Source organism: Camarhynchus parvulus, chromosome 9, assembly GCF_901933205.1.
Source record: "Camarhynchus parvulus chromosome 9, STF_HiC, whole genome shotgun sequence".
Taxonomy (NCBI): domain Eukaryota; kingdom Metazoa; phylum Chordata; class Aves; order Passeriformes; family Thraupidae; genus Camarhynchus; species Camarhynchus parvulus.
Genome location: NC_044579.1, coordinates 8428277 through 8448497, shown reverse-complemented (window position 1 = coordinate 8448497; position 20221 = coordinate 8428277). Strand labels below are relative to the sequence as shown.

The following is a 20221-nucleotide window of genomic DNA, read 5'->3' as shown; positions in this document are numbered from 1 at the left end:
GAAAGCCCTGCCCTGTTTCCAAAACTGATGGTGTCTGGATCCTGCTGTGCTCCAGCTGGGTGAACATGGGAGGCTGTGTCTGGGTGGGAGTGGGGTGGATGCAGGGTCGGGATAAGGTGCTGCATCCTGCGGGGTGCAGGGTGGGGACCATGGCCCCTGTGGGTGTGAGGTGCTGGGTGGGCTCTCGGCAGGTGCAGCTCCTGGCCGGGAGAGGGGTGGGTGCCGGATGGGTGGACATGCATCCACCCAGGGTGCTCACGTCAGAGCAGACCCTGGGTGGATGCATGTCCCAGGAAGGTGCCGGTGCACGGGGGTGCATCACGGATGTGGCCAAGGTTGGACGGAGCACGGGTGGGTGCCCGCCGGGGCAATGTCAAGTTCTGGGTGAGGCCGGGTCCCGGTGGTGCCAAGCACCGAATGGGTGCGGGTGCCGCTGGTGCCGGTTCCTGGGTGGCTGTGGGACGCGGGTGGTGTCAGGCCCCGGGTGAGTGTGCGTCCCGACCGGTGCCGGTGCCAGGTGCTCCCACTCCCCTCGTGACCCTGCACGGGGTGCGTGGCGGCGGGACAGGACGGCGGGCGTGGCCGCGGGGATGGGGCGTAGCCATGCGGCCCCCGGTCCCCTCCGGGACGCCCGGGCCTCGCCCCGCCCCGTCACGTGACCGCGGCGGCGGGGCGGGCGCGGCGGCGGCGCAACGTGCGGGCGGGGGCGGGGCCCGGCGCTGCTCCGGGCGTGGCGGCCCCGCCCCCGTGCGCCCCTCCCCGCCGCGGCGGCGGGCGCGCGGCCCCGCGGCCCCGCCCCTGCGCGCGGCGCGGCTCCGGAAATGGTCGTGCTGCGCTGCGCTGCGGCTGCGTCGGGCCGCGCGCGCTGAAGGAGACTGAAGGTAACGGGCGGGGGCGGGGCGGGCGCGCGCCCCGCGGGGGTGGGGGGCGCCGGTACCGGGGCCGCGCGTGCAGTCTTATTCCTCCCCCTTCCCGGGCTTCGCTTCGCCGGGCCTTGTCGCGCCGCCGCCGCCGCCACCACGTGGGTGCCGCCCCGCCGCCGCCGCCGCCACCACCCCCTTCCCACGCCCTGTCCCGTGCTTCGCTCCGCTGCTGCGCCGGGCCCCCGCTCGTCCCGATGGTCCCCACGTCCCGGTGATCCCGCGGCGGCCGCGTCCGTCCGCGCCCACGTGCCGGCCGGTGCGCCCCGCCGCCGCCGCCACCGCCGCACACGTGCTCCCGGCGCCGCGCCCGCCTAGGCCCGGCGCCGCCGCCGCATGTGTTGCGAGCAATGCCGCCCCCGCCCCGCCGCGACCGGCCTCTCGTGCCGCCGCCGGTGCCCGCGGGGCCGCGGTTGCGGCCGGCAGTGACACGTGTCCTTGGCAGAGGCCGCCGCCGCCGCGGGGGAGCGGGGCCGCCGGATGCCGCACCGGGCACCGCACCGCGCCCTCCCGCCGCCGTGATGGTGGTGCCACCGCCCCGGGACGGAGCCGGCCACAGCCGCCGGTTTGGCCGCCGCCTCGGCCTGGGGGCGAGGCCGCGCTTGGGCCTGGTGGGGCTGGCCGCTCTCGGGCCACGGCCGCGGCCTGTCCCAGCTCCGCCGTCGGTGATTCTTGTCTTGTCCCCCACTCCCCCGTGCGTTCCCGCCTGCCCGGACTGCTGCTCCGATCCCCCGGCCCCTCACTCGGACCGAGCTGGGCCTTCCCGGAGTCCCCCCCGGGCAGGGACCCCCCGCCCCGTCGGCGGGCCCAGCGCAGGCCGCGGCCCGGCCGCTCCCGGCGCAGAGAGGCGGCCGCGACTCCGATTACAAACAGCCGCGCGGGGCCCCGTTGTCCCCCCGGGACGGAACCCGCATTCCCCGGCCCTGCTGGGCTACCCGGGCCTGTGCGAAGCCGGGGCCAGGCCGGGCTCCCCCCGCGGGGCCCGGCCTGATCTCTCTCTCTCTTTCTCTCTCTCCCCCTCCCTCCTCTCTCCCAGTCAGTCGGATGAACGGTCTCTGCAGGCCCGCTCAGCCGGCCCAGGTTTTTCCCGCGGGGGGGTGAGTATCCTGCTCGCTCCCAGTTGTGTCTGGCGGAGAAGACCAGGTCTGGCTGTCCCTGGGTGTCCCTGTCCCCTGTGAGACAATCCTCCCCCTCTGTTTAGGGATGATTGTTCTCAAGGCCTAGCTAAGCTGGCTCAGGTACGGGCTGTCCGTGCCGGGTGCCTGGGTCCCCGGTGAGAAGGGGCCCGTGGGGAGCACTGTGGGGTGCAACCCAGCCCCTGCCACCTCCTGAAACCCTGGCAGGGCCCATCTCCACTGGGGTGGTGGCTCGGGGGACCCCTGGGATGGGGTGGCACCCCCGTACCAAGGCGCAGCCCTGGGGGGATTGGGGTGCTCCATTTCCCAGTGTTGGTCGGATGTGTCTGGCAGAGCCCGCAGCGGGGCTGGGGGCCGGCAGTGCTGACGCGTCCAGGAGTCAGATTACAGGAGGCACCAGGGCTGCTCCCTTGGGTGTCTGGCCGGCAGCAGACTCGTTGGGTGCCGTGGGGTGCAGGGGACCCCCGGCAGTATGCGGGGTACTGCCTCTCCTTCCTGCCCCGGCGGCCTTTGCACTGGGGCGGGGAGAGTGGCACTGGCTGCCAAGTCCTTCCTGGGACAGCCAGGAGGGTGTCCGGGTTCCCTGGGTGCTGGTGACGGTGGGGGGCTGCAGACTCCGCTGGGCAGGGCAGTGGGCAGGAGTGTCGGTGGCGTGGGGGGACGAGGGAGCTGCTCCCTGCCTTCCCTGGTAGGCGTTTGTGGTGTACGCTGGGGACCCGGCGCCACCGGCAGGAACAGGTTTGGCCGGCCGGGGGAAGCGCTTAGTAGGTCAGCCGGGGTGGAGCTGGGCACGGCTGACGCCGGGGTGCCGCCGGCCCACCCAGCCCCCCGGAGTTAGTGGTGGCCTAGGTGCTGGTGGCAGATCATGGGTGCTGGTGCCCAGTTTTGTGTAGGGTCACCTTGGGTGGGTCAGTCCTCCTGGTGGGCATGGCTGGGTTTGTGACATGATGAGGGGCCTGCTCTGAAGGGTGTGAGGACCTGCCCAGGCTGGGTGACTTGGCAGTACCTACCCCATCTTCCCCATGGCCCAATGGGGCAGGAGGAGGTGGCTGGGGGTCTGTGCCTTGATGGGATGCTGTCTGTGGGGCATGGCTGATGCCTGGCTTTACAATGGTAGGCTGTGGGGCTAGGGATTTGCAGACTTTAGGGCTGACGTGGACAGGGGACAGATGCCTGGGGTGTTGCCATCTCCAGCTTATGCCCACTGTCCCTGTTTCTGCAGATAGCGAGGGGATCCTTATGCACAACCCCATGAAATGAACAAAGCTCCACAGCCCACAGGAGGAGCCCCGACTGCCCCGCACCCTGCCCCTTCTCCTGGACTGCCGCAGGTAACTGTCCCCTGCAGGGCTGGGGGACCCAGCTTTGCCTCCCCAGTTGGTGCCAAGGGCAGTGGTGCCATCTCTTTCCCTCCCTGCCTTCTTCCAGCCGACGTTCCCACCTGGTCAGACGGCACCTGTGGTTTTTAACCCGGCACCGACCTCACAAATGAATACGCCTTCTCAGCCGCGCCAGGTAAGGATTTTGTCCAGAGTTGCAGAGGGTGGTGAGGGGTATCCAGCAGCTTTCTGCTTCCTGGCCGAGTAGCCCACACCACGGAACCCAGGGGTGTTAGGAGCAATGTGGTGCCCCTCGGGCCTGGTGTGTGCCTGTGAAGGGGGAATGAGCCCATGATCTCCACCACGACTGCCACCTGAGGACCTCCTGGCCCTGGGGTGGGAGGGCAGGCGCCTCCAATGAGGATGCCCACAGAGTGACTGCTCTTCTCTCCTTCCTCCCCTGCCCCAAACCTCCCTTTCCTCCTCTCTCAGTTTCCAGCAGGGCCTCGGGCTATTCACCAGCAGGTACTAACCCGCTTCCCCTGCCCTGCATGCTGAACACCCTTCCCCGACACTGCACAGAAACACCCACCTTGGGCATGAAGGGGCTGGGGAGCATGTGGGGACGCTGGACTCTGGGTAAAGTGCGGGATGCCTGCTCGACTTTGGGTAGGTTTCTCTGCAGTGTCTCTCCAATTCCCTCCTTGCATGAAGCCTGCAGCATGTGGCTGTGCCTGTGCTAACTCCAGCCCAGGCCGTTGCCGTTGCTTCTGCCTGTGCCTTTCCTCCTCTTCTTCCCTGCTTTGCTTGGTCTCCCAAGGCCCTGCAGTGGCGTGCAAGGCCCTGGGTTCCATCAGCCCTCTTGTGTGGAGGAGCTGTTTGGGACAGATCTGGTGATATCCTTGGCTCTGCTGTTTGGGAGCTCGTCAGACCCATCCCTGCCCCTTGGAAGGTCCCTACAGGGGACCTCAGTATATTTGGGGATCTCAGTATATTTGGGATGTGGGCACAGAGCAAAGGGCTCCCTGACTTCTTGTCCGTTCCTCTGCTATCCCTGTCCCAGTGCCAGTAACTCCTGTCTCTCTCTTTCCCCCTTTCCCTCTGTATGCGTGCGCTTGCTAACAGGGAGGATTCAGGTCTCTTCAGGTAACGCTTTCTCCTTGCCCCGGGGGTGCGTGCGCGGACCCTTCCCTGCCCGCTCGTCGCTGGGCTGGAGCTGCTGCTCCCGGGAATGCTTTTGCCCGGCAGACAAGCTGGGTCGGGATGAGCGGCATTGGCCGGGGTGGGAGTACGGAGCTCCACATGTTGTCCGGCTCCGGCATGGCGGGACTACAGGTCCCAGCATCCACCGCGAGCCGGTGCAGAGCACGCCGGGACCCGCCGCCGCCGAAGCGCGGCGCGGCCGTGGCCGGCTCCGGGCGCTGGAGCTGCCGGCCCCGGGAGGGCTGGGCCGGGCCGCGCCGGGCATGAGCTGGGTCGGGTGGACCCAGGCGGCCCCGCAGGTGCGTGGGGACAGGATGGTGCCGGGACAGGGGGTGGCCTTGGCGGGCTGCGGAGGCGGTGCTGCATGCCGGCAGCGTGGGGGGGCTGGTGTCTCCCCCCGTGTGTGGTGGTGGCAGATGAGGGTGCTGGAGCTCCTGCTGACGCTGTGCCCCGTCTCTCCCCAAGCATTTCTACCAGAATAGGGCACAGCCTCCTGCCAGTGCGTCCCGCGTGCAGAGTAACACAACGGCTCGGCCCGGCCCTCCTGCCCATGTGTATCCAGCTGCTTCCCAGGTGATGATGATACCGTCCCAGATATCCTACACACCTTCCCAAGGAGCCTATTACATTCCTGGACAGGTGAGGGCAATGCTTTGGGCTCTGTGGGAGGAGGTTGGGATGGGCACCGGCGGGAGGTGTTGCCTGGACTTGGAGCCCAGGTCTGTTTTGGTGGGGTGGAAGGGGTCCTGTGACTCTGAGCACCCACTGGCTTGAGCAGGGTGCTGCTGGCTCTGTAGAGAGGCAGCAGGCAGTACTGGTCCCCTCCCCAACAGTTCTCTGAGGCCCCTGGTGTCTACTCTGCCTGTGTCCAGCTCACTGCCCTGGTGTACAACTAGTTCACAGTCAGGTTTGGGGTTACATCAGTGTTTTGGGGGTATGTCTGTGCTCTGCAGGGGACATAACTGACTTCTTTTCTTTCCTCTTGCAGGGTCGCTCCACGTACGTTGTCCCGACCCAACAGTACCCGGTCCAGCCTGGCGCCCCTAGTTTTTACCCTGGAGCCAGCCCCACAGAGTTCGGGACTTACGGTACAGACAGCGGGGTTGCTCTGCTCCCCAGTGCTCTTTCAGTCCCGGCACTTCCCTGTTTTTTTACTCCCCTGGCCTCTGTGTGTCCCGCTGAGCTGAACACAGCTGACTGGGGCTGACTCTGTGACCCCCCATTGCTGTTTTGGGGGACAGTTGCTTGTTGCCCTGCAGCACATCAGTCCACTCACCCCTGTCCTTTTCCAAATTGCGGCTGTTTAATATTTAACTCTTCTGGCGGAGGGCTGGGGCAGACTTTATCCCCTGCTCCCCCTCACTTGCTGTCAAGGTGGTGAGCAGGTCAGTGCTTGCTGACCCCCCTCAGCTCCTGCTCCCCAGGAGCTGAGCCGGGGTGCTCCGTGCCTGCCCCCTCCTGGTGCTTGGGGAGTGCGATGTGAGCAGCCCCTCCTCCTTCCCCCTGCTGCATGTGGCCACCCGGGCTGTGACTATATTTAGGCTTGGTTGGCCCCAGGAGGCCCAGCAGACACAGAAATGTGAGCCGAGGCCTCCGGCCTGGCCCCGGCACAGCAGCAAAGCATAACCGGGGCAGAGATGGGCTTCTCCTGAGCCAGGTACGTGCCCGGCCTCCCTCCCTCTTGTCTCAGGGCCCAGCCAGCCCCTCAGAGGAGGGAGGTGGCCCCTGGCTGTGGCTGTCTCCTGTGCTTGGGCCAGGACACTGCTGTGCCTTCATGCACTGAGCACAGCCCTGGGACATGCTCTGGGTATCTCTTTGAGGTTCCAAGATGGGTGTACCCCCAGCCTCTGCTTTGGGGCTGCTGCGGCTCTTCCTGGGGAAGCTGGCAGCACTTGCCTCTTGCCCACAGGACTGGTAGGGTGACCGGACATGGTGTGACCCTTGACAAATGAATCAAACTGGGTCTCCTGTCTGGTCCTCAGGGCTAGGCAGCTCAGGGTCTCCTTCCTTTCCCCCACGCCCAGCCCATCCCGACGTGTGAGGCCCATTCGGCGTCCCTGTGAGTCCCCAGAGCAAAGGGAGGGTCCCTGACTCAGAGATGAGGCAGCCACCAGAGCACCTTGGTTGACTTTCAGGGTCAGTGCAGCAGGGAAGGTACTGGAGCCAGAGGGGGCCAGAACCCAGTTGTGCCTGTCGCAGCACACCCATGTGCCTGTGGCACTGCTCCGGGGTGATGCTCACGGATGCCCTGGGAGGAGTGGAGCACCTTTTGAGGGCTGTGCCAGCCCTGGATGGGGTCCAGCTCTACCTCTGTCCCTCAGCACAGCTCCTTCCTCTGGGCTGGGCTCTCCAGGGACTCGGGCTGCTTGGGGAGCCTGAGCCCCTCAGCCTGGGTGTGAATGGAGGCTGCCTGGTGCCGCCCTCGGGCTGGTGCTGCTCCTGGGGAGATAAGGGCGCAGGCAGGAAGGCGGCCGCCAGCAGAGCCAGGACGCCTGTACCTGACATGGCCGAGTGTCCAGGCAGGGCTCTCTGGCGTGGAGCTGGTGGGCACGGTGGATGCCTGTGGGGCCTGGCTGGGCGTGGGGGTGGCGCGGGGACGCTCTCTGCTTCACAGGGAAGGAATTCGGTCAGGCCTGTCAGGCGGGTTGGGACAATCCAGGCCGGATGCGATGGGGGTTCGCAGCAGAGCAGCGAGGGCTCTCCGGGCTCCTGACAGACCCCTGTGTTTGGGAGATCAGGGAGTCTTCAGGACAGGCTTGGAGGATCTGGCTTGGCTGCTCTGACACTCTCTCCTCTCCTTCAGCGGGTGCATATTACCCGGCGCAGGGGGTGCAGCAGTTCTCAGCGGGGGTCCCCACTGCCCAGGTCATTGTGAGCCAGCAGCCACCGATCCCCCCAAAACGAGAGCGCAAGACGGTAAGGAGCCATCTGCCTCCAGGCATGGATGGGGGTGCTCATGTGCGAGAGGGTGTGCTCGTGTGCAGGAGGGGGATGGTGTCAGCCCCGGGCGCTGGTGGTGTGTGGGATGGGACGTGGTGCAGCATGCCAGGGAAAAGGGTTGGCACAGGGCTGTGTCCCCATAGGCTGGAGGGCTTAGCAGGGGAACTGGGGTGCACGGTGGGTGCTGGCGACCTTGGTCGTCCCGGCGGGCAGCGTTGTGCTGAGTCACAGCTCCCGGGAGGGCGGGGGTGCCGCGGCTGCCAACTGCTGTCTGCTCCCGGAGATGCCGGTGCTCAGAGGCCTCGCATGGGGCCTATTTATAGCGGGGAGCCGGGTGGCTGCCGGCGTGGCCCTGTGTGCTGGGAGGCAGGGGTTGCCACTGGGAGGTGGGATGCTGGCATTTTCTCATCAGAGTTGGGTTGAGATCTGCACTTGGTGTTCTGGGAGCAGGTCGTGTTCAGAAGGTAGAGAGAACAAGATTCCTGGCTGCTGTAGTCCCAGCCAGACCCACGTGTACCCCTCCAGTCACCCCGCAGCAGAGTGCCCTATAGCTTGTGCTGCAGACATGGGGCACGTGAGGCTGTGAGCATATAGGGTGTGCCTGGGGTGACACAGAGCTCGCTGTGGTTTCTGTGTGCTGAGGCTAGTCCTCTGTATTGTCCCCAAAATGAGGGGGGGTTCTTGCAGCCCCTGCGCCTGCACAGTGATGTATTGTGGTCCCCTCACTTCTGGAGATGGGCACTGGCCTGGGGACCTGCTGGCTCCAGCTGCCTGTTGCAATGACTTGCAAGGCACTGGAACCAGGCCAGTGTCTGTGGGACGCTGTGCCCTCTGGTGAGGGGATGTGGCACCCACTGTTCCCCAAACTGCGTGGCCAGGACAGGCACTGCAGTGAATGAACCTTCCTTTTCCCTTTGGGGAAAGGTGTCCTGTGGGGTGTTGGGCTCATGGAAAGGGGGTGGCCTGTGTGTTGTGTCCTGCACTCTGCCAAGTTTCCCCACTCTGCTCTGATTCTTGGACAGATCCGAATACGAGACCCCAACCAAGGTGGCAAAGACATTACAGAAGAAATTATGTCTGGAGCAAGGACCTCATCCACCCCCACTCCTCCACAGGTAAGTGGACCCTCTGACTTCACAGCTGCAGCAGAGGGAAGTGCACATGGCCCTGTTCAACTCCCTCTTTGCCCCCTCAGGCTGGAAGCGGTTTGGAGCCCCAGGCCAATGGAGAGACCCCCCATGTAGCAGTTATTGTCCGGCCCGGTAAGTGCCCGTGCCAGGGCTGGCTGTGCCAGCTGGCATGGCTGCAGCAAGGTTCCCTATGTTAGCACTGCAGGATCTGAAATGCCAGCCCCACTGTTCCTTGGTTCTCTGGACTCTTGTGGGGTCAGAGGCCATCCCTGCATACCTGGGGACCTGTGTCCCCTTCTTGGATGCAGGAGAGTTTACAGGGGCTGTATACTCATCTCAGCTGTTCTTTGAGCACTGGAGGACCCCTGTTGTCCCCATCCCCCATTTGTGATGTGGCTTGACACATCTGTTCCTATGTCTCCTGAAGATAGAGGTATCTGGGGAGGAATATGGGATGAGGACAGAATCAGAGTCATCCATTAATGCCATCCACCTTGCAGATGACCGCCCGAAGCCTGCGCTGGTGGTGAGCAAGCCCGTCTCCCTGGAGCCCAGCAAGTCGGCATCCCCGTCTCCTCCCCCTCCCCTGATCCCCGAGGTGGAGCCCGTGGTGCTCTCGCCCGTGACGCTGGTGCCAATGGAGCCTCCTGTGGACACGGACATGAAAGCGGAGCAGGGCGAGGCGCCACCTGACCCGCAAAAGACGTTAAGCGCCATCACTACAGTGCCAGGGGCTGTGGAGCTGCCCCTTGTGCCCGCGGCCAACATGGACACGGTGGCTGCGGAGGAGGAGGAGGAGGAAGAGGAGGAGGTGGTTGCTATTTCCCTCCTGGAGCCCACCCTGCAGGAGCCTGTGCCCCCTGAGGTGCCGCCGGTGCCCGTTGTTCCCTCGATGCCAGCCGTGCCCCTGGTGCCGGCTGCGCCGTCGCCACCGCCCGTTGTACCACAGGCCCCTGAAGCGCCTGCCAAACCCGCCTCCCCCAGCCCCCCACCACCCCGGGAAGAGCCCTGCCCCGAGCCCACTGCTGAGGCCAATGGGGTTTTGGAGGAGACGCCTGAGGCGGTCCCTGAGGCGCCCGTGTGCCAGCCAGTGCCGGTCTCTGAGCCGGTGCCTGTGCCCACCCTGGACTCCCCCGTTGCCCAGCCTGAAGAGCTGCCCCTACCCAATGGTGTGGAGGGCACCAGCAAAGCGGAGCCGAGTGAGGAGCAGCCCGAGTCAGATGTCAGTCCCATCTCAGAGCCTGAGGAGCCAGCCCAGCCTGGCACCCCTGCCTCCCCACCTGCAGAGGAGGAGGAGGAAGAGAGCGAAGGCCCTGGTGAGACCCAGGAGCGAAGCTTGAGCCCAGCCCCTGCCCCTTCGCAGATCTCGGAGGCGACCGCACAAGGTTGGGAATGCTGGGCTGCAGGGTGCCCCAGGGTGGGTGTTGGGTGGTGGGGGGCATCGCATGGCATGAGGTACAGGGAGGGTGTTGGAGCAGGAGATGTGGTTAGGGGTACAGGATGTGTAGGTATGGGATGCTGAGGGGGACAAGGTGTCTGTGGATGGTGGGATCAGGGAGATGTCTGGGGAGTACATCTATGTGGTGATGTATGGGGTGGGTATAGAGGGCTGTGTGTGGGGGATGTCACAGGGAATGGAAGTGTGTTTTATATGATGTTTTACGCAGGGTGTAGGGTGATGTATCAGGGTTGTATCTGAGGATTGTCCCCAGTTGTTGAGGACGCTGGGAGGTGGCGGATTGGCAGGGAAAATGTAGGGCATGCTGTGTAGGGGTATGCAAGTACACAGGGGTGATTGAGGAAAGTGGGGTTCCCTGGGGACACGTTAGGGTTTCTCTTTTTTTCTTTAAGCATTTTGCACAGGAGTGTTGGGGTTACATAGGATGATGGGGAAGATGGGTTCACAGGATGTGTTTTGTGGAGTGCCTTGGGCAGGGATACATGGGTGCTCTAGGAGGGCAACCTCAGGGCAGATAAATTTCTGGGGAGCACATGTATGGGCTGGTGTTTAGGGGTGCCAGGGAGGGAGTGTGTATGAGAGCAGAGATTTATATGGGAGTGTCCCTGTAAGAGCTGCCTGTAGAGCAGTGTCTGCAGGGATCCTCTGGCAGGATGGGGAGCACACACTAGGGCAGTGGTGTGGATGGGAGGCTTTGATGAGGCACATGGTAAATCCAGGTGTGTTTGGGGATGGGGGCTGTTATGGGGTGGCAGGACCACATCCCTGTGGCTGCATCTTGAAGCTCACCTGCTGTTACTGGGGCCTTGCTGGTGACCGCATAGCTAGTGCTGGGGACTGGGAGGGTTCCTGTCTTTCACCTTCCTGCCTCTCCTCCCAGTCGCCATGTCGGTGCCAAAGAAGAAACGAAGGATGAAGGAGCTGAACAAGAAGGAGGCAGTAGGTGATTTGCTGGATGCCTTTAAAGAGGTGAGTGTCCTGGGGTGTCTGGGGATCACCCGGTGTCCCATCTCCTCCTGTGATGAACTCTGCTTTGTGCCATCGTGTCTGGGCCACTGATGCTCTGTGATGGTAATGAGGATCTGAGGTGGGGTGGACACTGAGGAGTGGGGTGAAGGGGACAGGAACAGGCTTGTGTGGGTGACTGCTGTCCCTGTCCCCTCTGCTGCAGTCTCAGACTGGTGATAGTGCCTCAGAGGCAGAGAACAAGCCCCCCGTGTCTGCCCCTGCCAGTGAAGCGGAGGATGTGGCTCCTGCCCGTCCACAGGAGGAGTTGGAAGAGACGTGGGAGGAGAAGGAAGACAAGTTGGCCCCGGAGAAGGGCAAGGCTGCTGGCCAGAAGTATGGCTACAAGGAAGGTGAGCTATGCCTGGGCACAGTCCTCCGCAGGCAACCACCACCTCTGGACCCAGCAGTGCGGAAGGTGTGGGTAGCATGGTCCCTGTGACCTAAATTTTACATTCTCCTCCTATCTTTGCCCCAAGCTTGGCATGGGATGGGGAGCAGAGTTCCCAGCACAAGGGTCTTGGCAGGAGGAAGGGACCTGGTGGAGTCAGGCTTTCTAAGCATGCATGGTTATGCTCATGGTGTACCAGCCTGGGGCAGTTTTGCAGTTATCTATATCTCACCTTGCTTGTCCCTGTGTGGACACAGACCCACCATAGCTCAGGGTGGAGAATATGGGACAGGCCACATCAGAGTGTCCCTCTTGGCCCCCACTGCAGAGCAATGGAAGCCATTGAATCCTGAGGAGAAGAAGCGATATGACCGGGAGTTCCTGCTGGGCTTCCAGTTCATCTTTGCCAGCATGCAGAAACCTGAGGGGCTGCCCCAGATCACAGATGTGGTGCTGGACAAGGTCGGTGCGGCCCTGGAAATTGGGGAATTGTGGGTGGTGGTTAGGTGGGGATCTGGCTCCTCTTTGTGCCTTGGGAAGGTGGGACAGGGACTTACTTTTGTGCTCAGGGTCCTGTTGCTGCATCTGCAGTGACCCTTGAGCCTGGGTTTGGTGGGTGTGGGGGCTCCTCTGGGGCCTTTTTTCCAGTTCCTTGTCCCGGCGCTGAGGCTGGGGGATGGATCCGTCCCGCTCCTCTGCCCCCGGGCATCCTCAGCCGTGTGTACCTTCGCAGGCCAACAAGACCCCGCTGCGGCCAATCGACCCCATCCGCATCAATAGCATGAACTGCAGCCCTGACTTTACCCCCTCCTTCGCCAACCTTGGCAGGCCTGTCATGGGCAACCGGGGCCTGGTGAGTATCTCCTCACTTCATTCCTGCCATCCTGCTCTGCCTCTCTGTGATGATCAAGCTTTTGAGCCGCTGTGTCTGGGCCACTGATGTCCATGATGGAGTTGAGGATCTGAGTAGGTGGACTGGAGACTTCTGGGAACCAGCTCATGTGGTGTTAGAGCAGAGAGCTGAGTTTTTTTTCCATGTGTCAGCCCTCAGGGTTGGGTCCCCGCCGCTCCCAGCCGAGTCAGAGGAAGGAGCCCCGCAAAATCATTGCTACTGTGTCCCTCAATGAGGATGTCAAGCTGAACAAGGCTGAGAAGGCCTGGAAACCCAGCAGCAAACGTGCTTCCGAGGAGGAGGATCCTGAGAATATCAAGACACAGGTGGGAGCTGGGGTGGGCAGGCAGTCAGAGGGCCTGGGGGAAAGGTGCCCAGCTCTTGCTGACCCTGTTGCCCTTGCAGGAACTGCTCCGCCGTGTCCGCAGCATCCTCAACAAGCTGACACCCCAGATGTTCCAGCAACTGATGAAGCAGGTGATGGAGTTGTCCATCGACACGGAGGAGCGGCTCAAGGGTGTCATTGACCTCGTCTTCGAGAAGGCCATCTCGGAGCCAAACTTCTCTGTTGCCTATGCTAACATGTGCCGTTGCCTTATGGGGGTAAGCAGAAGCTGGGTGATCCCCTGTTGAGCAGGGTTTTTTTGGCCATCTCAGCTGAGCTTCGTAGTGTGCAGGTCCTTCCATGTGGAGTGGGGAAACTGGGGTGTGTGGATGGAGGACCGTGTTCAGAGTCTCAGCGGGGCATCACAGTGTTGTAGGGTGGCTTTTCCCTGATTTGATTTAAGCCACCTTATTTGCCCAGCTTTTGGGGGAGACACAACTCATGCTCTTTCTCTGGGTTGTACCTGTCCTGCAGCTTAAAGTGCCCACAACAGACAAGCCCACAGTGACTGTGAACTTCCGCAAGCTGCTGCTCAACCGCTGCCAGAAGGAGTTTGAGAAGGACAAAGATGATGATGAGATCTTTGAGAAGCGGCAGAAGGAGATGGATGATGCCAGTGCTGTGAGTTGTGGTGGGAGTGTACTCTGGGGGCTGGCGTGGGTGTCCTTGGCTTGGCTCTGGACCCTGAACTGGCCTGCTGTGCTTTCCGTGCAGCCTGAGGAGAAGGCGCGTATGAAGGATGAGCTGGAGGAGGCGCGGGACAAGGCCCGACGACGATCCCTTGGCAACATCAAGTTCATTGGAGAGCTCTTCAAACTGAAGATGTTGACGGAGGCCATTATGCATGACTGTGTGGTGAAGCTGCTCAAAAACCATGATGAAGAGTCTCTTGAGTGCCTTTGCCGCCTGCTTACGACTATTGGCAAGGACTTGGACTTCGAGAAAGCCAAGGTACTCCTTGCCCTGCCCTACCTTGCTTGCTCTTCCCTTGCCTTTAGGAGAGATGTGACCATGGCTCTGTCCCTCTATAGCCCAGGATGGACCAGTACTTCAATCAGATGGAGAAGATCATCAAAGAGAAAAAGACGTCATCCCGAATCCGTTTCATGCTGCAGGATGTGATTGACCTAAGGCGGGTAAGATTGATGGAATGCAGTTGCCTGGGGACTGTTCTCCATCTGCTCCTTGGTCCCTTGGAGCTGCTGGCCTATGTCCTCTGAGTGCCAGCAATCCATGTGTCCGCTCTAGGAGAGAGGTGGGTATGTGAGCTGTGGCCAGCCCCAGAGACACCATGCTAGCCCCTGCTCTTGGTTATCATGGTAGTGGTAGTGGGCACACAGTAATTGGCGGCTGTTTAATGCAGGGGGGCTCTGGAACCTGAGCCTTTTTGTGCCAAAAGCTGCCACAACACATGGAGAGTGGTGATGGCCCAGGCCGGAGACCAACCTGAGACTTTGAGAGTGGGGTGGCTGGGAAGGGGGAATCCCTTTCCCTCCATCTTTCAGCCATTTCAATTCCCTCTTCCCTCCTTCCCTGCCCTCTGCAGAATAGTTGGGTGCCGCGGCGGGGAGACCAGGGCCCCAAAACCATCGATCAGATCCACAAGGAAGCAGAGATGGAGGAGCATCGAGAACACATCAAAGTGCAGCAGCTCATGTCAAAGGACAAGAGGAGAGGACCCCCTGGGCCATCCTCTGGTGGTGAGTGTCTGGGCTTGGGGACACATGAGTTTGCTAGGAGTGGGTTGCTCCTGCTGGACTCTGCTCAAGGCTGGTCTGCACAATATGACTGTCCCTCTTGTGCTCAGGACGCAGTAGCCTGGTTGCAGATGATGGCTGGAACACGGTGCCCATCAGCAAGGGCAACCGGCCCATTGACACCAGCCGGTTAACAAAGATCACCAAGGTGAGGCTGGGCGTGCGGTGGGACAGCTGAGCTGGCCTGGCCTGGGTCATGCCTTGCTGGGGGATCAGGCCTGACTGTCTCTCTCTCTCCACCTGCAGCCTGGATCCATTGACTCCAATAACCAGCTCTTTGCACCAGGTGGGCGGCTGAGCTGGGGCAAAGGCAGCAGCGGAGGGTCTGGCGCGAAGCCTGCAGATTCAGGTAGGCAGTGTGGGACTGGCTGGGTGCTGTGGGACAGAGTGGGAGGGGTGATCTTTCCCCTGGCAGTTCCTCTGCCAGGGAGTTGCCGAACTCTGAGACTTCCCTCTTTTCACGCCCAGCATCTGATTCAGGGCGACCAGCCACGAGCACCTTGAACCGCTTCTCAGCGCTCCAGCAGTCAATGCCTGCCGAGAGCCCAGAGTCCCGCCGTGTGGTGCAGAGGTGAGGGGCCAGCCCTGCCTTGGTGGAGGGGTGTGTGGGGTTGAGGGAGAGCCCCTGATTCAGTCTTGTAGTTGATCAGTGTATACGCAAGTTACAGTATCAAAGCCCCTGTGGCAAGATGGGGCCTTGAGAGAGCTCGGAGTCAGTGGTGAATCCTTGTGGCAAGGAGGGTTGACCTCACCCTGGGTGTCCTCCCTACTGTTCAGCACTTGGGTGACCATCCCTGGGTGCTTGTTCTGGCATGAGGTCCTTGGATAGACATTAATGGGCAGGAGTGTGAGATCCCCAAAGAGAACTGGAGTTTGGATTTGTTTGGGAGAAGAGGAAAACAAAGGGAGGCTTTGCCACAGTCTGCGTCATAAGAAAGGTGTGGGTCGGACAAAGGCAGGCAGTGCTCAGCCATGCCAAGGAGCAGAGTACAAGGAAAAGGGTATGAGTTGGAACAGAGGAGAAACAGAGAAAAAGAATGGTCAAGTGCTAAAAGAGAGGCGGGGATTGGAGTGGCACAGCCTTACTTTACAGAGCTCTACAGTCTGGGGTCAGGGAGGGTGGTGATGGGTTCTTCACGCTATGACCTTTCTCTCGCCCAGGAGCAGCTCCAGCCGTGACAGGTCAGAGAAGGCTGGGGACAGAGGGGACCGGGAGTCACGTTCGGAGAAGGGCAGCGACCGTCTAGAGCGTCTTGACCGTGGGGAGAGAGTAGACAGGAACAGGTCTGCCCTCACCAAGAGGAGCTTCAGCAAAGAGACAGAGGACAGGAGCCGAGAACGGGAGAAGCAGGGCGGCCCCGAGGCCGTGCGCAAGGCTGCAAGCATGACGGAGGAACGGGACCGGAGCCGAGAGACTGGTGAGCTGGGATGGGGTGATACCCAGGGTCTGGCTGCACCTGCAGCTCTGCCTGTCCCAGGTGGTGCCTGATCCTTGCTCTTCTCTTGCAGTTAAACAAGAGCCAACACCTCCTGCAACATCCACCAAGCCCGCGCTGTCGGAAGAGGAACTGGAGAAGAAATCCAAGGCGATCATAGAGGAATACCTGCACATCAATGACATGAAGGTGAGAGAAGGGGGTGGCCATGTTCCTCTGACATGCCATATGCTCCCCTCCCTATATGGTAGCACTGTTGGGCAGGGTTCTGGTGGTGCCTGGATGAGGAAGGGGGGAGCCAGAGCTGGCTGTAGGGCAGTACTGACCCCCCTTTTCCCTGCAGGAGGCCCTGCAGTGTGTGCAGGAGCTGGGCAGCCCCTCTTCACTCTACATCTTTGTGCAAAATGGCATCGAGTCCACGCTGGAGAGGAGCACCATCTCCCGTGAGCACATGGGAGCCCTGCTCTGCCAGCTGGTGAAGGCAGGCACGCTCTCCAAGGAGCAGTACTACAAAGGGTGAGGGGCTGGGGCAGCCTGGCTTTGAATTTGGCCCTGCCTTGAGTAGGACTCAACACTGAGACATCCTGAAGTCCCTCCTAGCCAAGGGTATGGGGACTGCTGGATCCCAACAGCTCCCTCTGCTCTTCAGGCTGCGGAAGATCTTGGAGATCGCAGAGGACATGGAGATTGACATCCCACACATCTGGCTGTACCTGGCTGAGCTCATCACACCCATCCTGCAAGAGGAAGGCATCCCCATGGAGGAGCTGTTCAGGTGAGGGCTGTGCTCCTCAGCAGGGCTGGCACAGGATTCCTCCAGAGGGCAGGTAGCTCACCCAGGTCTCTTGTGCTCTACAGGGAGATCACAAAGCCCCTGGTGCCCATTGGGAAGGCCACCACGCTGCTGGTCGAGGTGCTGGGCTTGTTGTGCAAGGGCATGGTAAGTGCATGAGGCTTGTGGGTGCTGGCTGCAGTCTCAAGGACTGGCATCCTGCTTGGGGGCCAGATGGGGATTGAAGCCCCCTGCCTCAAGAGAGGTTGGTGAGGGGCATCCCTCTCAGTATCTGGGTCATGGGGCTGGCATGGCTAAACTACAGTATCTTCCTCCCTGGAGATGGAGGGTATGCTGTGCTGATGCCAACTGTCTGTCCCACAGGGCCAGAAGACCGCAGGAAAACTGTGGCGGGATGGGGGCCTGAGCTGGAAGGAATTCCTGCCTGAGGACCAGGATGTCAACAAATTTGTCACAGAGCAGGTGGGGGCTTGGTGTCAGCAAGGCACAGAGGTGGGCTGTGGGCAGACGTTGGGCAGTGTGAGAGTGGCACTCCCCTGTGCTGCCTTCAACAGCTCTCTCTGCCTGCTTCCCCAGAAATTGGAGTACACAATGGGGGACAGCTCAGACATGCCAAGCCGCAAGGAGCTGACCTCAGAGGAGCTGTGCAAGCAAATGGACAAACTGCTGAAGGAGAACCCGAACAACCAAAGAATATATGACTGGATTGAGGTGAGGGTGGGGACGCAATGCCTGAGTGTCTGGAGGCTTCCTCTTTGGTCCCTCTCCAGCTCACAGTCCTTTACCCTCCCCCCTCTAGGCCAACCTGAGCGAGCAGCAGGTCTCGTCCAACACGTTTATCAGGGCCCTGATGACGTCTGTGTGCCACTTGGCCATTGTCTGTGAGTACCAGGGTGAGGTGGGAGCAGGGGGGTGCCCCTGCCTGCAGTGCCCCTCTCACACCCTGTCCCCTGCAGTTGAGAACCCGTACCGCGTGGACGCCATGGTCATCCGCAACCAGGCCAAGCTGCTCCAGAAGTACCTGCGGGATGAGCAGAAGGAGCTCCAGGCACTCTATGCCCTGCAAGCCTTGGTGGTGAAGTTGGACCAGCCTCCCAGTGAGTATTGTGGGTGCGGGTGGGGCAAGGAGAGGGTGGCAAGTGTGTCCCCCACCCTAGCAGGGTGGCTGGTGGCTGGAGAATAGCAGAGGTTCCCCTTTGTCCCCCCACCCCAGACCTGCTGCGGATGTTCTTTGATGCCCTCTACGATGAGGACGTCATCAAGGAGGAGGCTTTCTACAAGTGGGAGTCCAGCAAGGACCCGGCTGAGCAGCAGGGCAAAGGGGTGGCTCTCAAATCGGTGACAGCCTTTTTCACCTGGCTCCGGGAAGCTGAGGATGAGTCGGACAACAACTGAGCAGCTGTGAGGAGGAGGAGGAGGAAGGGGGGAGAGAGAGCGGGGCACCCTGGGGAGTGACTCCATCCCTTCCCACCCCTGGCCCCCATGGACTTGCTGATGCCAGGGCTGAGGGACCTACTGTGCCCCTTGCAGCCCCCCTCTCTTTTTTTCAGTTCTCCTCTCTCTTCTTCCTCTGTCCTGGTTCTGTTTGTAAGGCCTGTACGAGGTTGTCATGATGATAATAAACAGATGCTGACTGAGGCGGTGGCTGCCATGGGTCCCCTTGGGGACCCTCCTCGCCCCCCTCCCAGTGCAGGCACACCAGGTCTCTGGGAGTGGGGCAGAGCACCCCTGGATTCATGTCATGGAGAGGGGGGGATGGGATGGGGACATATTTCTCCCCTCCTCTCCCTCCTCCTCTTTCTCCTTCCCGCTTCTTGATGAAATATAGAGAGATTATATATATATAAACTTATTAAATTTGGTTTGGGGACAGGAGCGTGATTTCTCCCCCTCCCCTGTCCTCTCTCTATTCCTCCATCACTGCCTGGACCCCCTCCCCTCTATGGTTTTTAAATTTTAAATATAAATCATTCCCCCCCCAGCTCCTACTCTGACACCTGGGGAGGGTGCCGGGGAGGAGGGGGGGTGGCCCCTTCTCTCTGGGCCAGGCTGAGTCCCCTCCACGACCCCAAAAGCTCCCATCCTCCTCCCAAACGTTTAAGGCCACAATTGGGCAAGCAACAGGGCGGCCCCCTCATCCGCGTCCCCTGTATTTATAGAGCGCCGGATGTGACGAGCCGCATGTGTAATTATTAAAACAAGGATTCAATTACTGGTCACGTGAATTTGTAAATAATTTTTTTTTTTGCCTTTTTTTTTTTTCTTTATGGAGTATTTAATTGAAGATTTAAAGGCATCTTTTCACCTTAAAACTGGAAATAAAAGAACATTGCTAAATAATGCCCCGTGTGCCGCTGTTGCCCCCCCATGTCCCTTGTGCCTGGGCTGGTGTGGGGGTGCCAGCCTTGAACATGGGCAAGGCCCAGCCTTGTCGCTGCAAGGCAGGTAGGTACCCCCTGCTCCAGGGTTGGAAGGGTGGCAAGGGGATTGGATGTGCCTGGAGCCAGGCCCCCTGGACTCCCCTTGCTGGCACTGCCCGGCACAGTGTCTCTGGAGGTGGAAGAGACAGCCCTGCCAGCACCCTGCCTGTGGAGCAGAGCCCCGATGTCCCCAAATGTCCCTTTTCCCACAGGCATGAGTGGCAGAACCTGTGTGGGCTCCTTGGGGCAGGAGATGGGAGGTGTAAGTGCCCCCTACACCCTCCAGTGCGGGAGGGCATTTTTCTATCAGCCCCTCCTGGCCTTGTCTTGCAGTTGGAGTGGAGCTGGGGCACAACTGGCCCCTGCTGGTGTTCCCCTGTGGGGTATCCCTGCTGGGGACAGAGGCTGGTCCCCCTTGGGACTGGAGGCTGGTCTTTGCTGCCTTGGGCTGCCTCTTGCTGAGTCACCCTGGCCATGGCCCAGAGGGTACAGAATAATTAACCGGAGGCTGTTCCCCAGATTAGAGGCTGATCTGTCTGAGCTGCAGCCCTGGCATCACTAGTGCTGGGAAGCATTTGGCAGGGAAAGGCCTCGGGATGGGGACTGGACAGGAACTCCCCCTGGCTGGGAGAGTGAGTAAGGAGGGAGGGAGGCCCTTGGAGCTGTTTGGGCAACCTGCTTGCCAAGGGACAGAGGGTGGCACCGCAGCAGTGCCCTCCTGTGCCGGGGCCAAGGTACCACAGCACTAATTGCCATCAGTAGGTTTCAGAGTGAACACGGTTGACCCATCAGCTTGGCCGTCGGCGCTGGCCTGATCTCCTGCAGGGGCCGTTGCTGTCAGACGCGATGCTCCAAAGGCTGCGCCCACCTGTCCCCCGCCCAGCTCCATGGGGGCGGGAGGCTGTGTGCTCCGCCAGGCCCTCGGGGCAGGGTAGGGGCAGGCGGGTCGGGCTGAGGGGTGCCCTGTTTCTGCAGGGTCCTAGCCCTTGTCCCCCGGGGGTGTACGGGGGCCGGGGCCGGGAGGGGCGGCGCTGT

The 20221-nt window shown here is 61.5% G+C and overlaps 1 protein-coding gene and 2 non-coding genes across 11 annotated transcripts; all 3 read left to right on the top strand.

The window, feature by feature from the left end:
• The first annotated feature begins 804 nt into the window (after nt 1–804).
• On the top strand, nt 805–19094 carry EIF4G1 (eukaryotic translation initiation factor 4 gamma 1). 9 transcript variants are annotated; one of them, XM_030954287.1, is made up of 33 exons: nt 806–881; nt 1957–2017; nt 3279–3387; nt 3485–3571; nt 5044–5217; nt 5567–5666; nt 7382–7494; nt 8541–8633; nt 8714–8780; nt 9149–10033; nt 10988–11076; nt 11279–11465; nt 11832–11965; nt 12237–12356; nt 12548–12721; nt 12801–12998; nt 13255–13401; nt 13495–13731; nt 13812–13916; nt 14327–14480; nt 14588–14685; nt 14784–14886; nt 15006–15108; nt 15699–15955; nt 16047–16162; nt 16317–16489; nt 16623–16748; nt 16832–16913; nt 17130–17228; nt 17343–17477; nt 17566–17647; nt 17723–17863; nt 17980–19094. In XM_030954287.1, exons 3-33 carry the CDS (start codon nt 3313–3315, stop codon nt 18159–18161), a joined length of 4836 nt encoding a protein of 1611 aa, XP_030810147.1. In that variant the 5' UTR covers nt 806–881; nt 1957–2017; nt 3279–3312; the 3' UTR covers nt 18162–19094. The 9 variants fall into 9 exon arrangements, with proteins under 9 accessions (XP_030810140.1, XP_030810147.1, XP_030810145.1 ...); XM_030954285.1 differs by having other exon boundaries at nt 12219–12356; XM_030954280.1 differs by having other exon boundaries at nt 805–881; nt 1961–2017; nt 12219–12356; nt 17566–17863.
• Nucleotides 11121–11197, top strand: LOC115907198. The gene has a single exon (XR_004061014.1). It is a non-coding gene; the product is annotated as a small nucleolar RNA SNORD66 (small nucleolar RNA).
• LOC115907199 lies at nt 12399–12473 on the top strand. The gene has a single exon (XR_004061015.1). It is a non-coding gene; the product is annotated as a small nucleolar RNA SNORD66 (small nucleolar RNA).
• Nucleotides 19095–20221: the final 1127 nt, after the last annotated feature.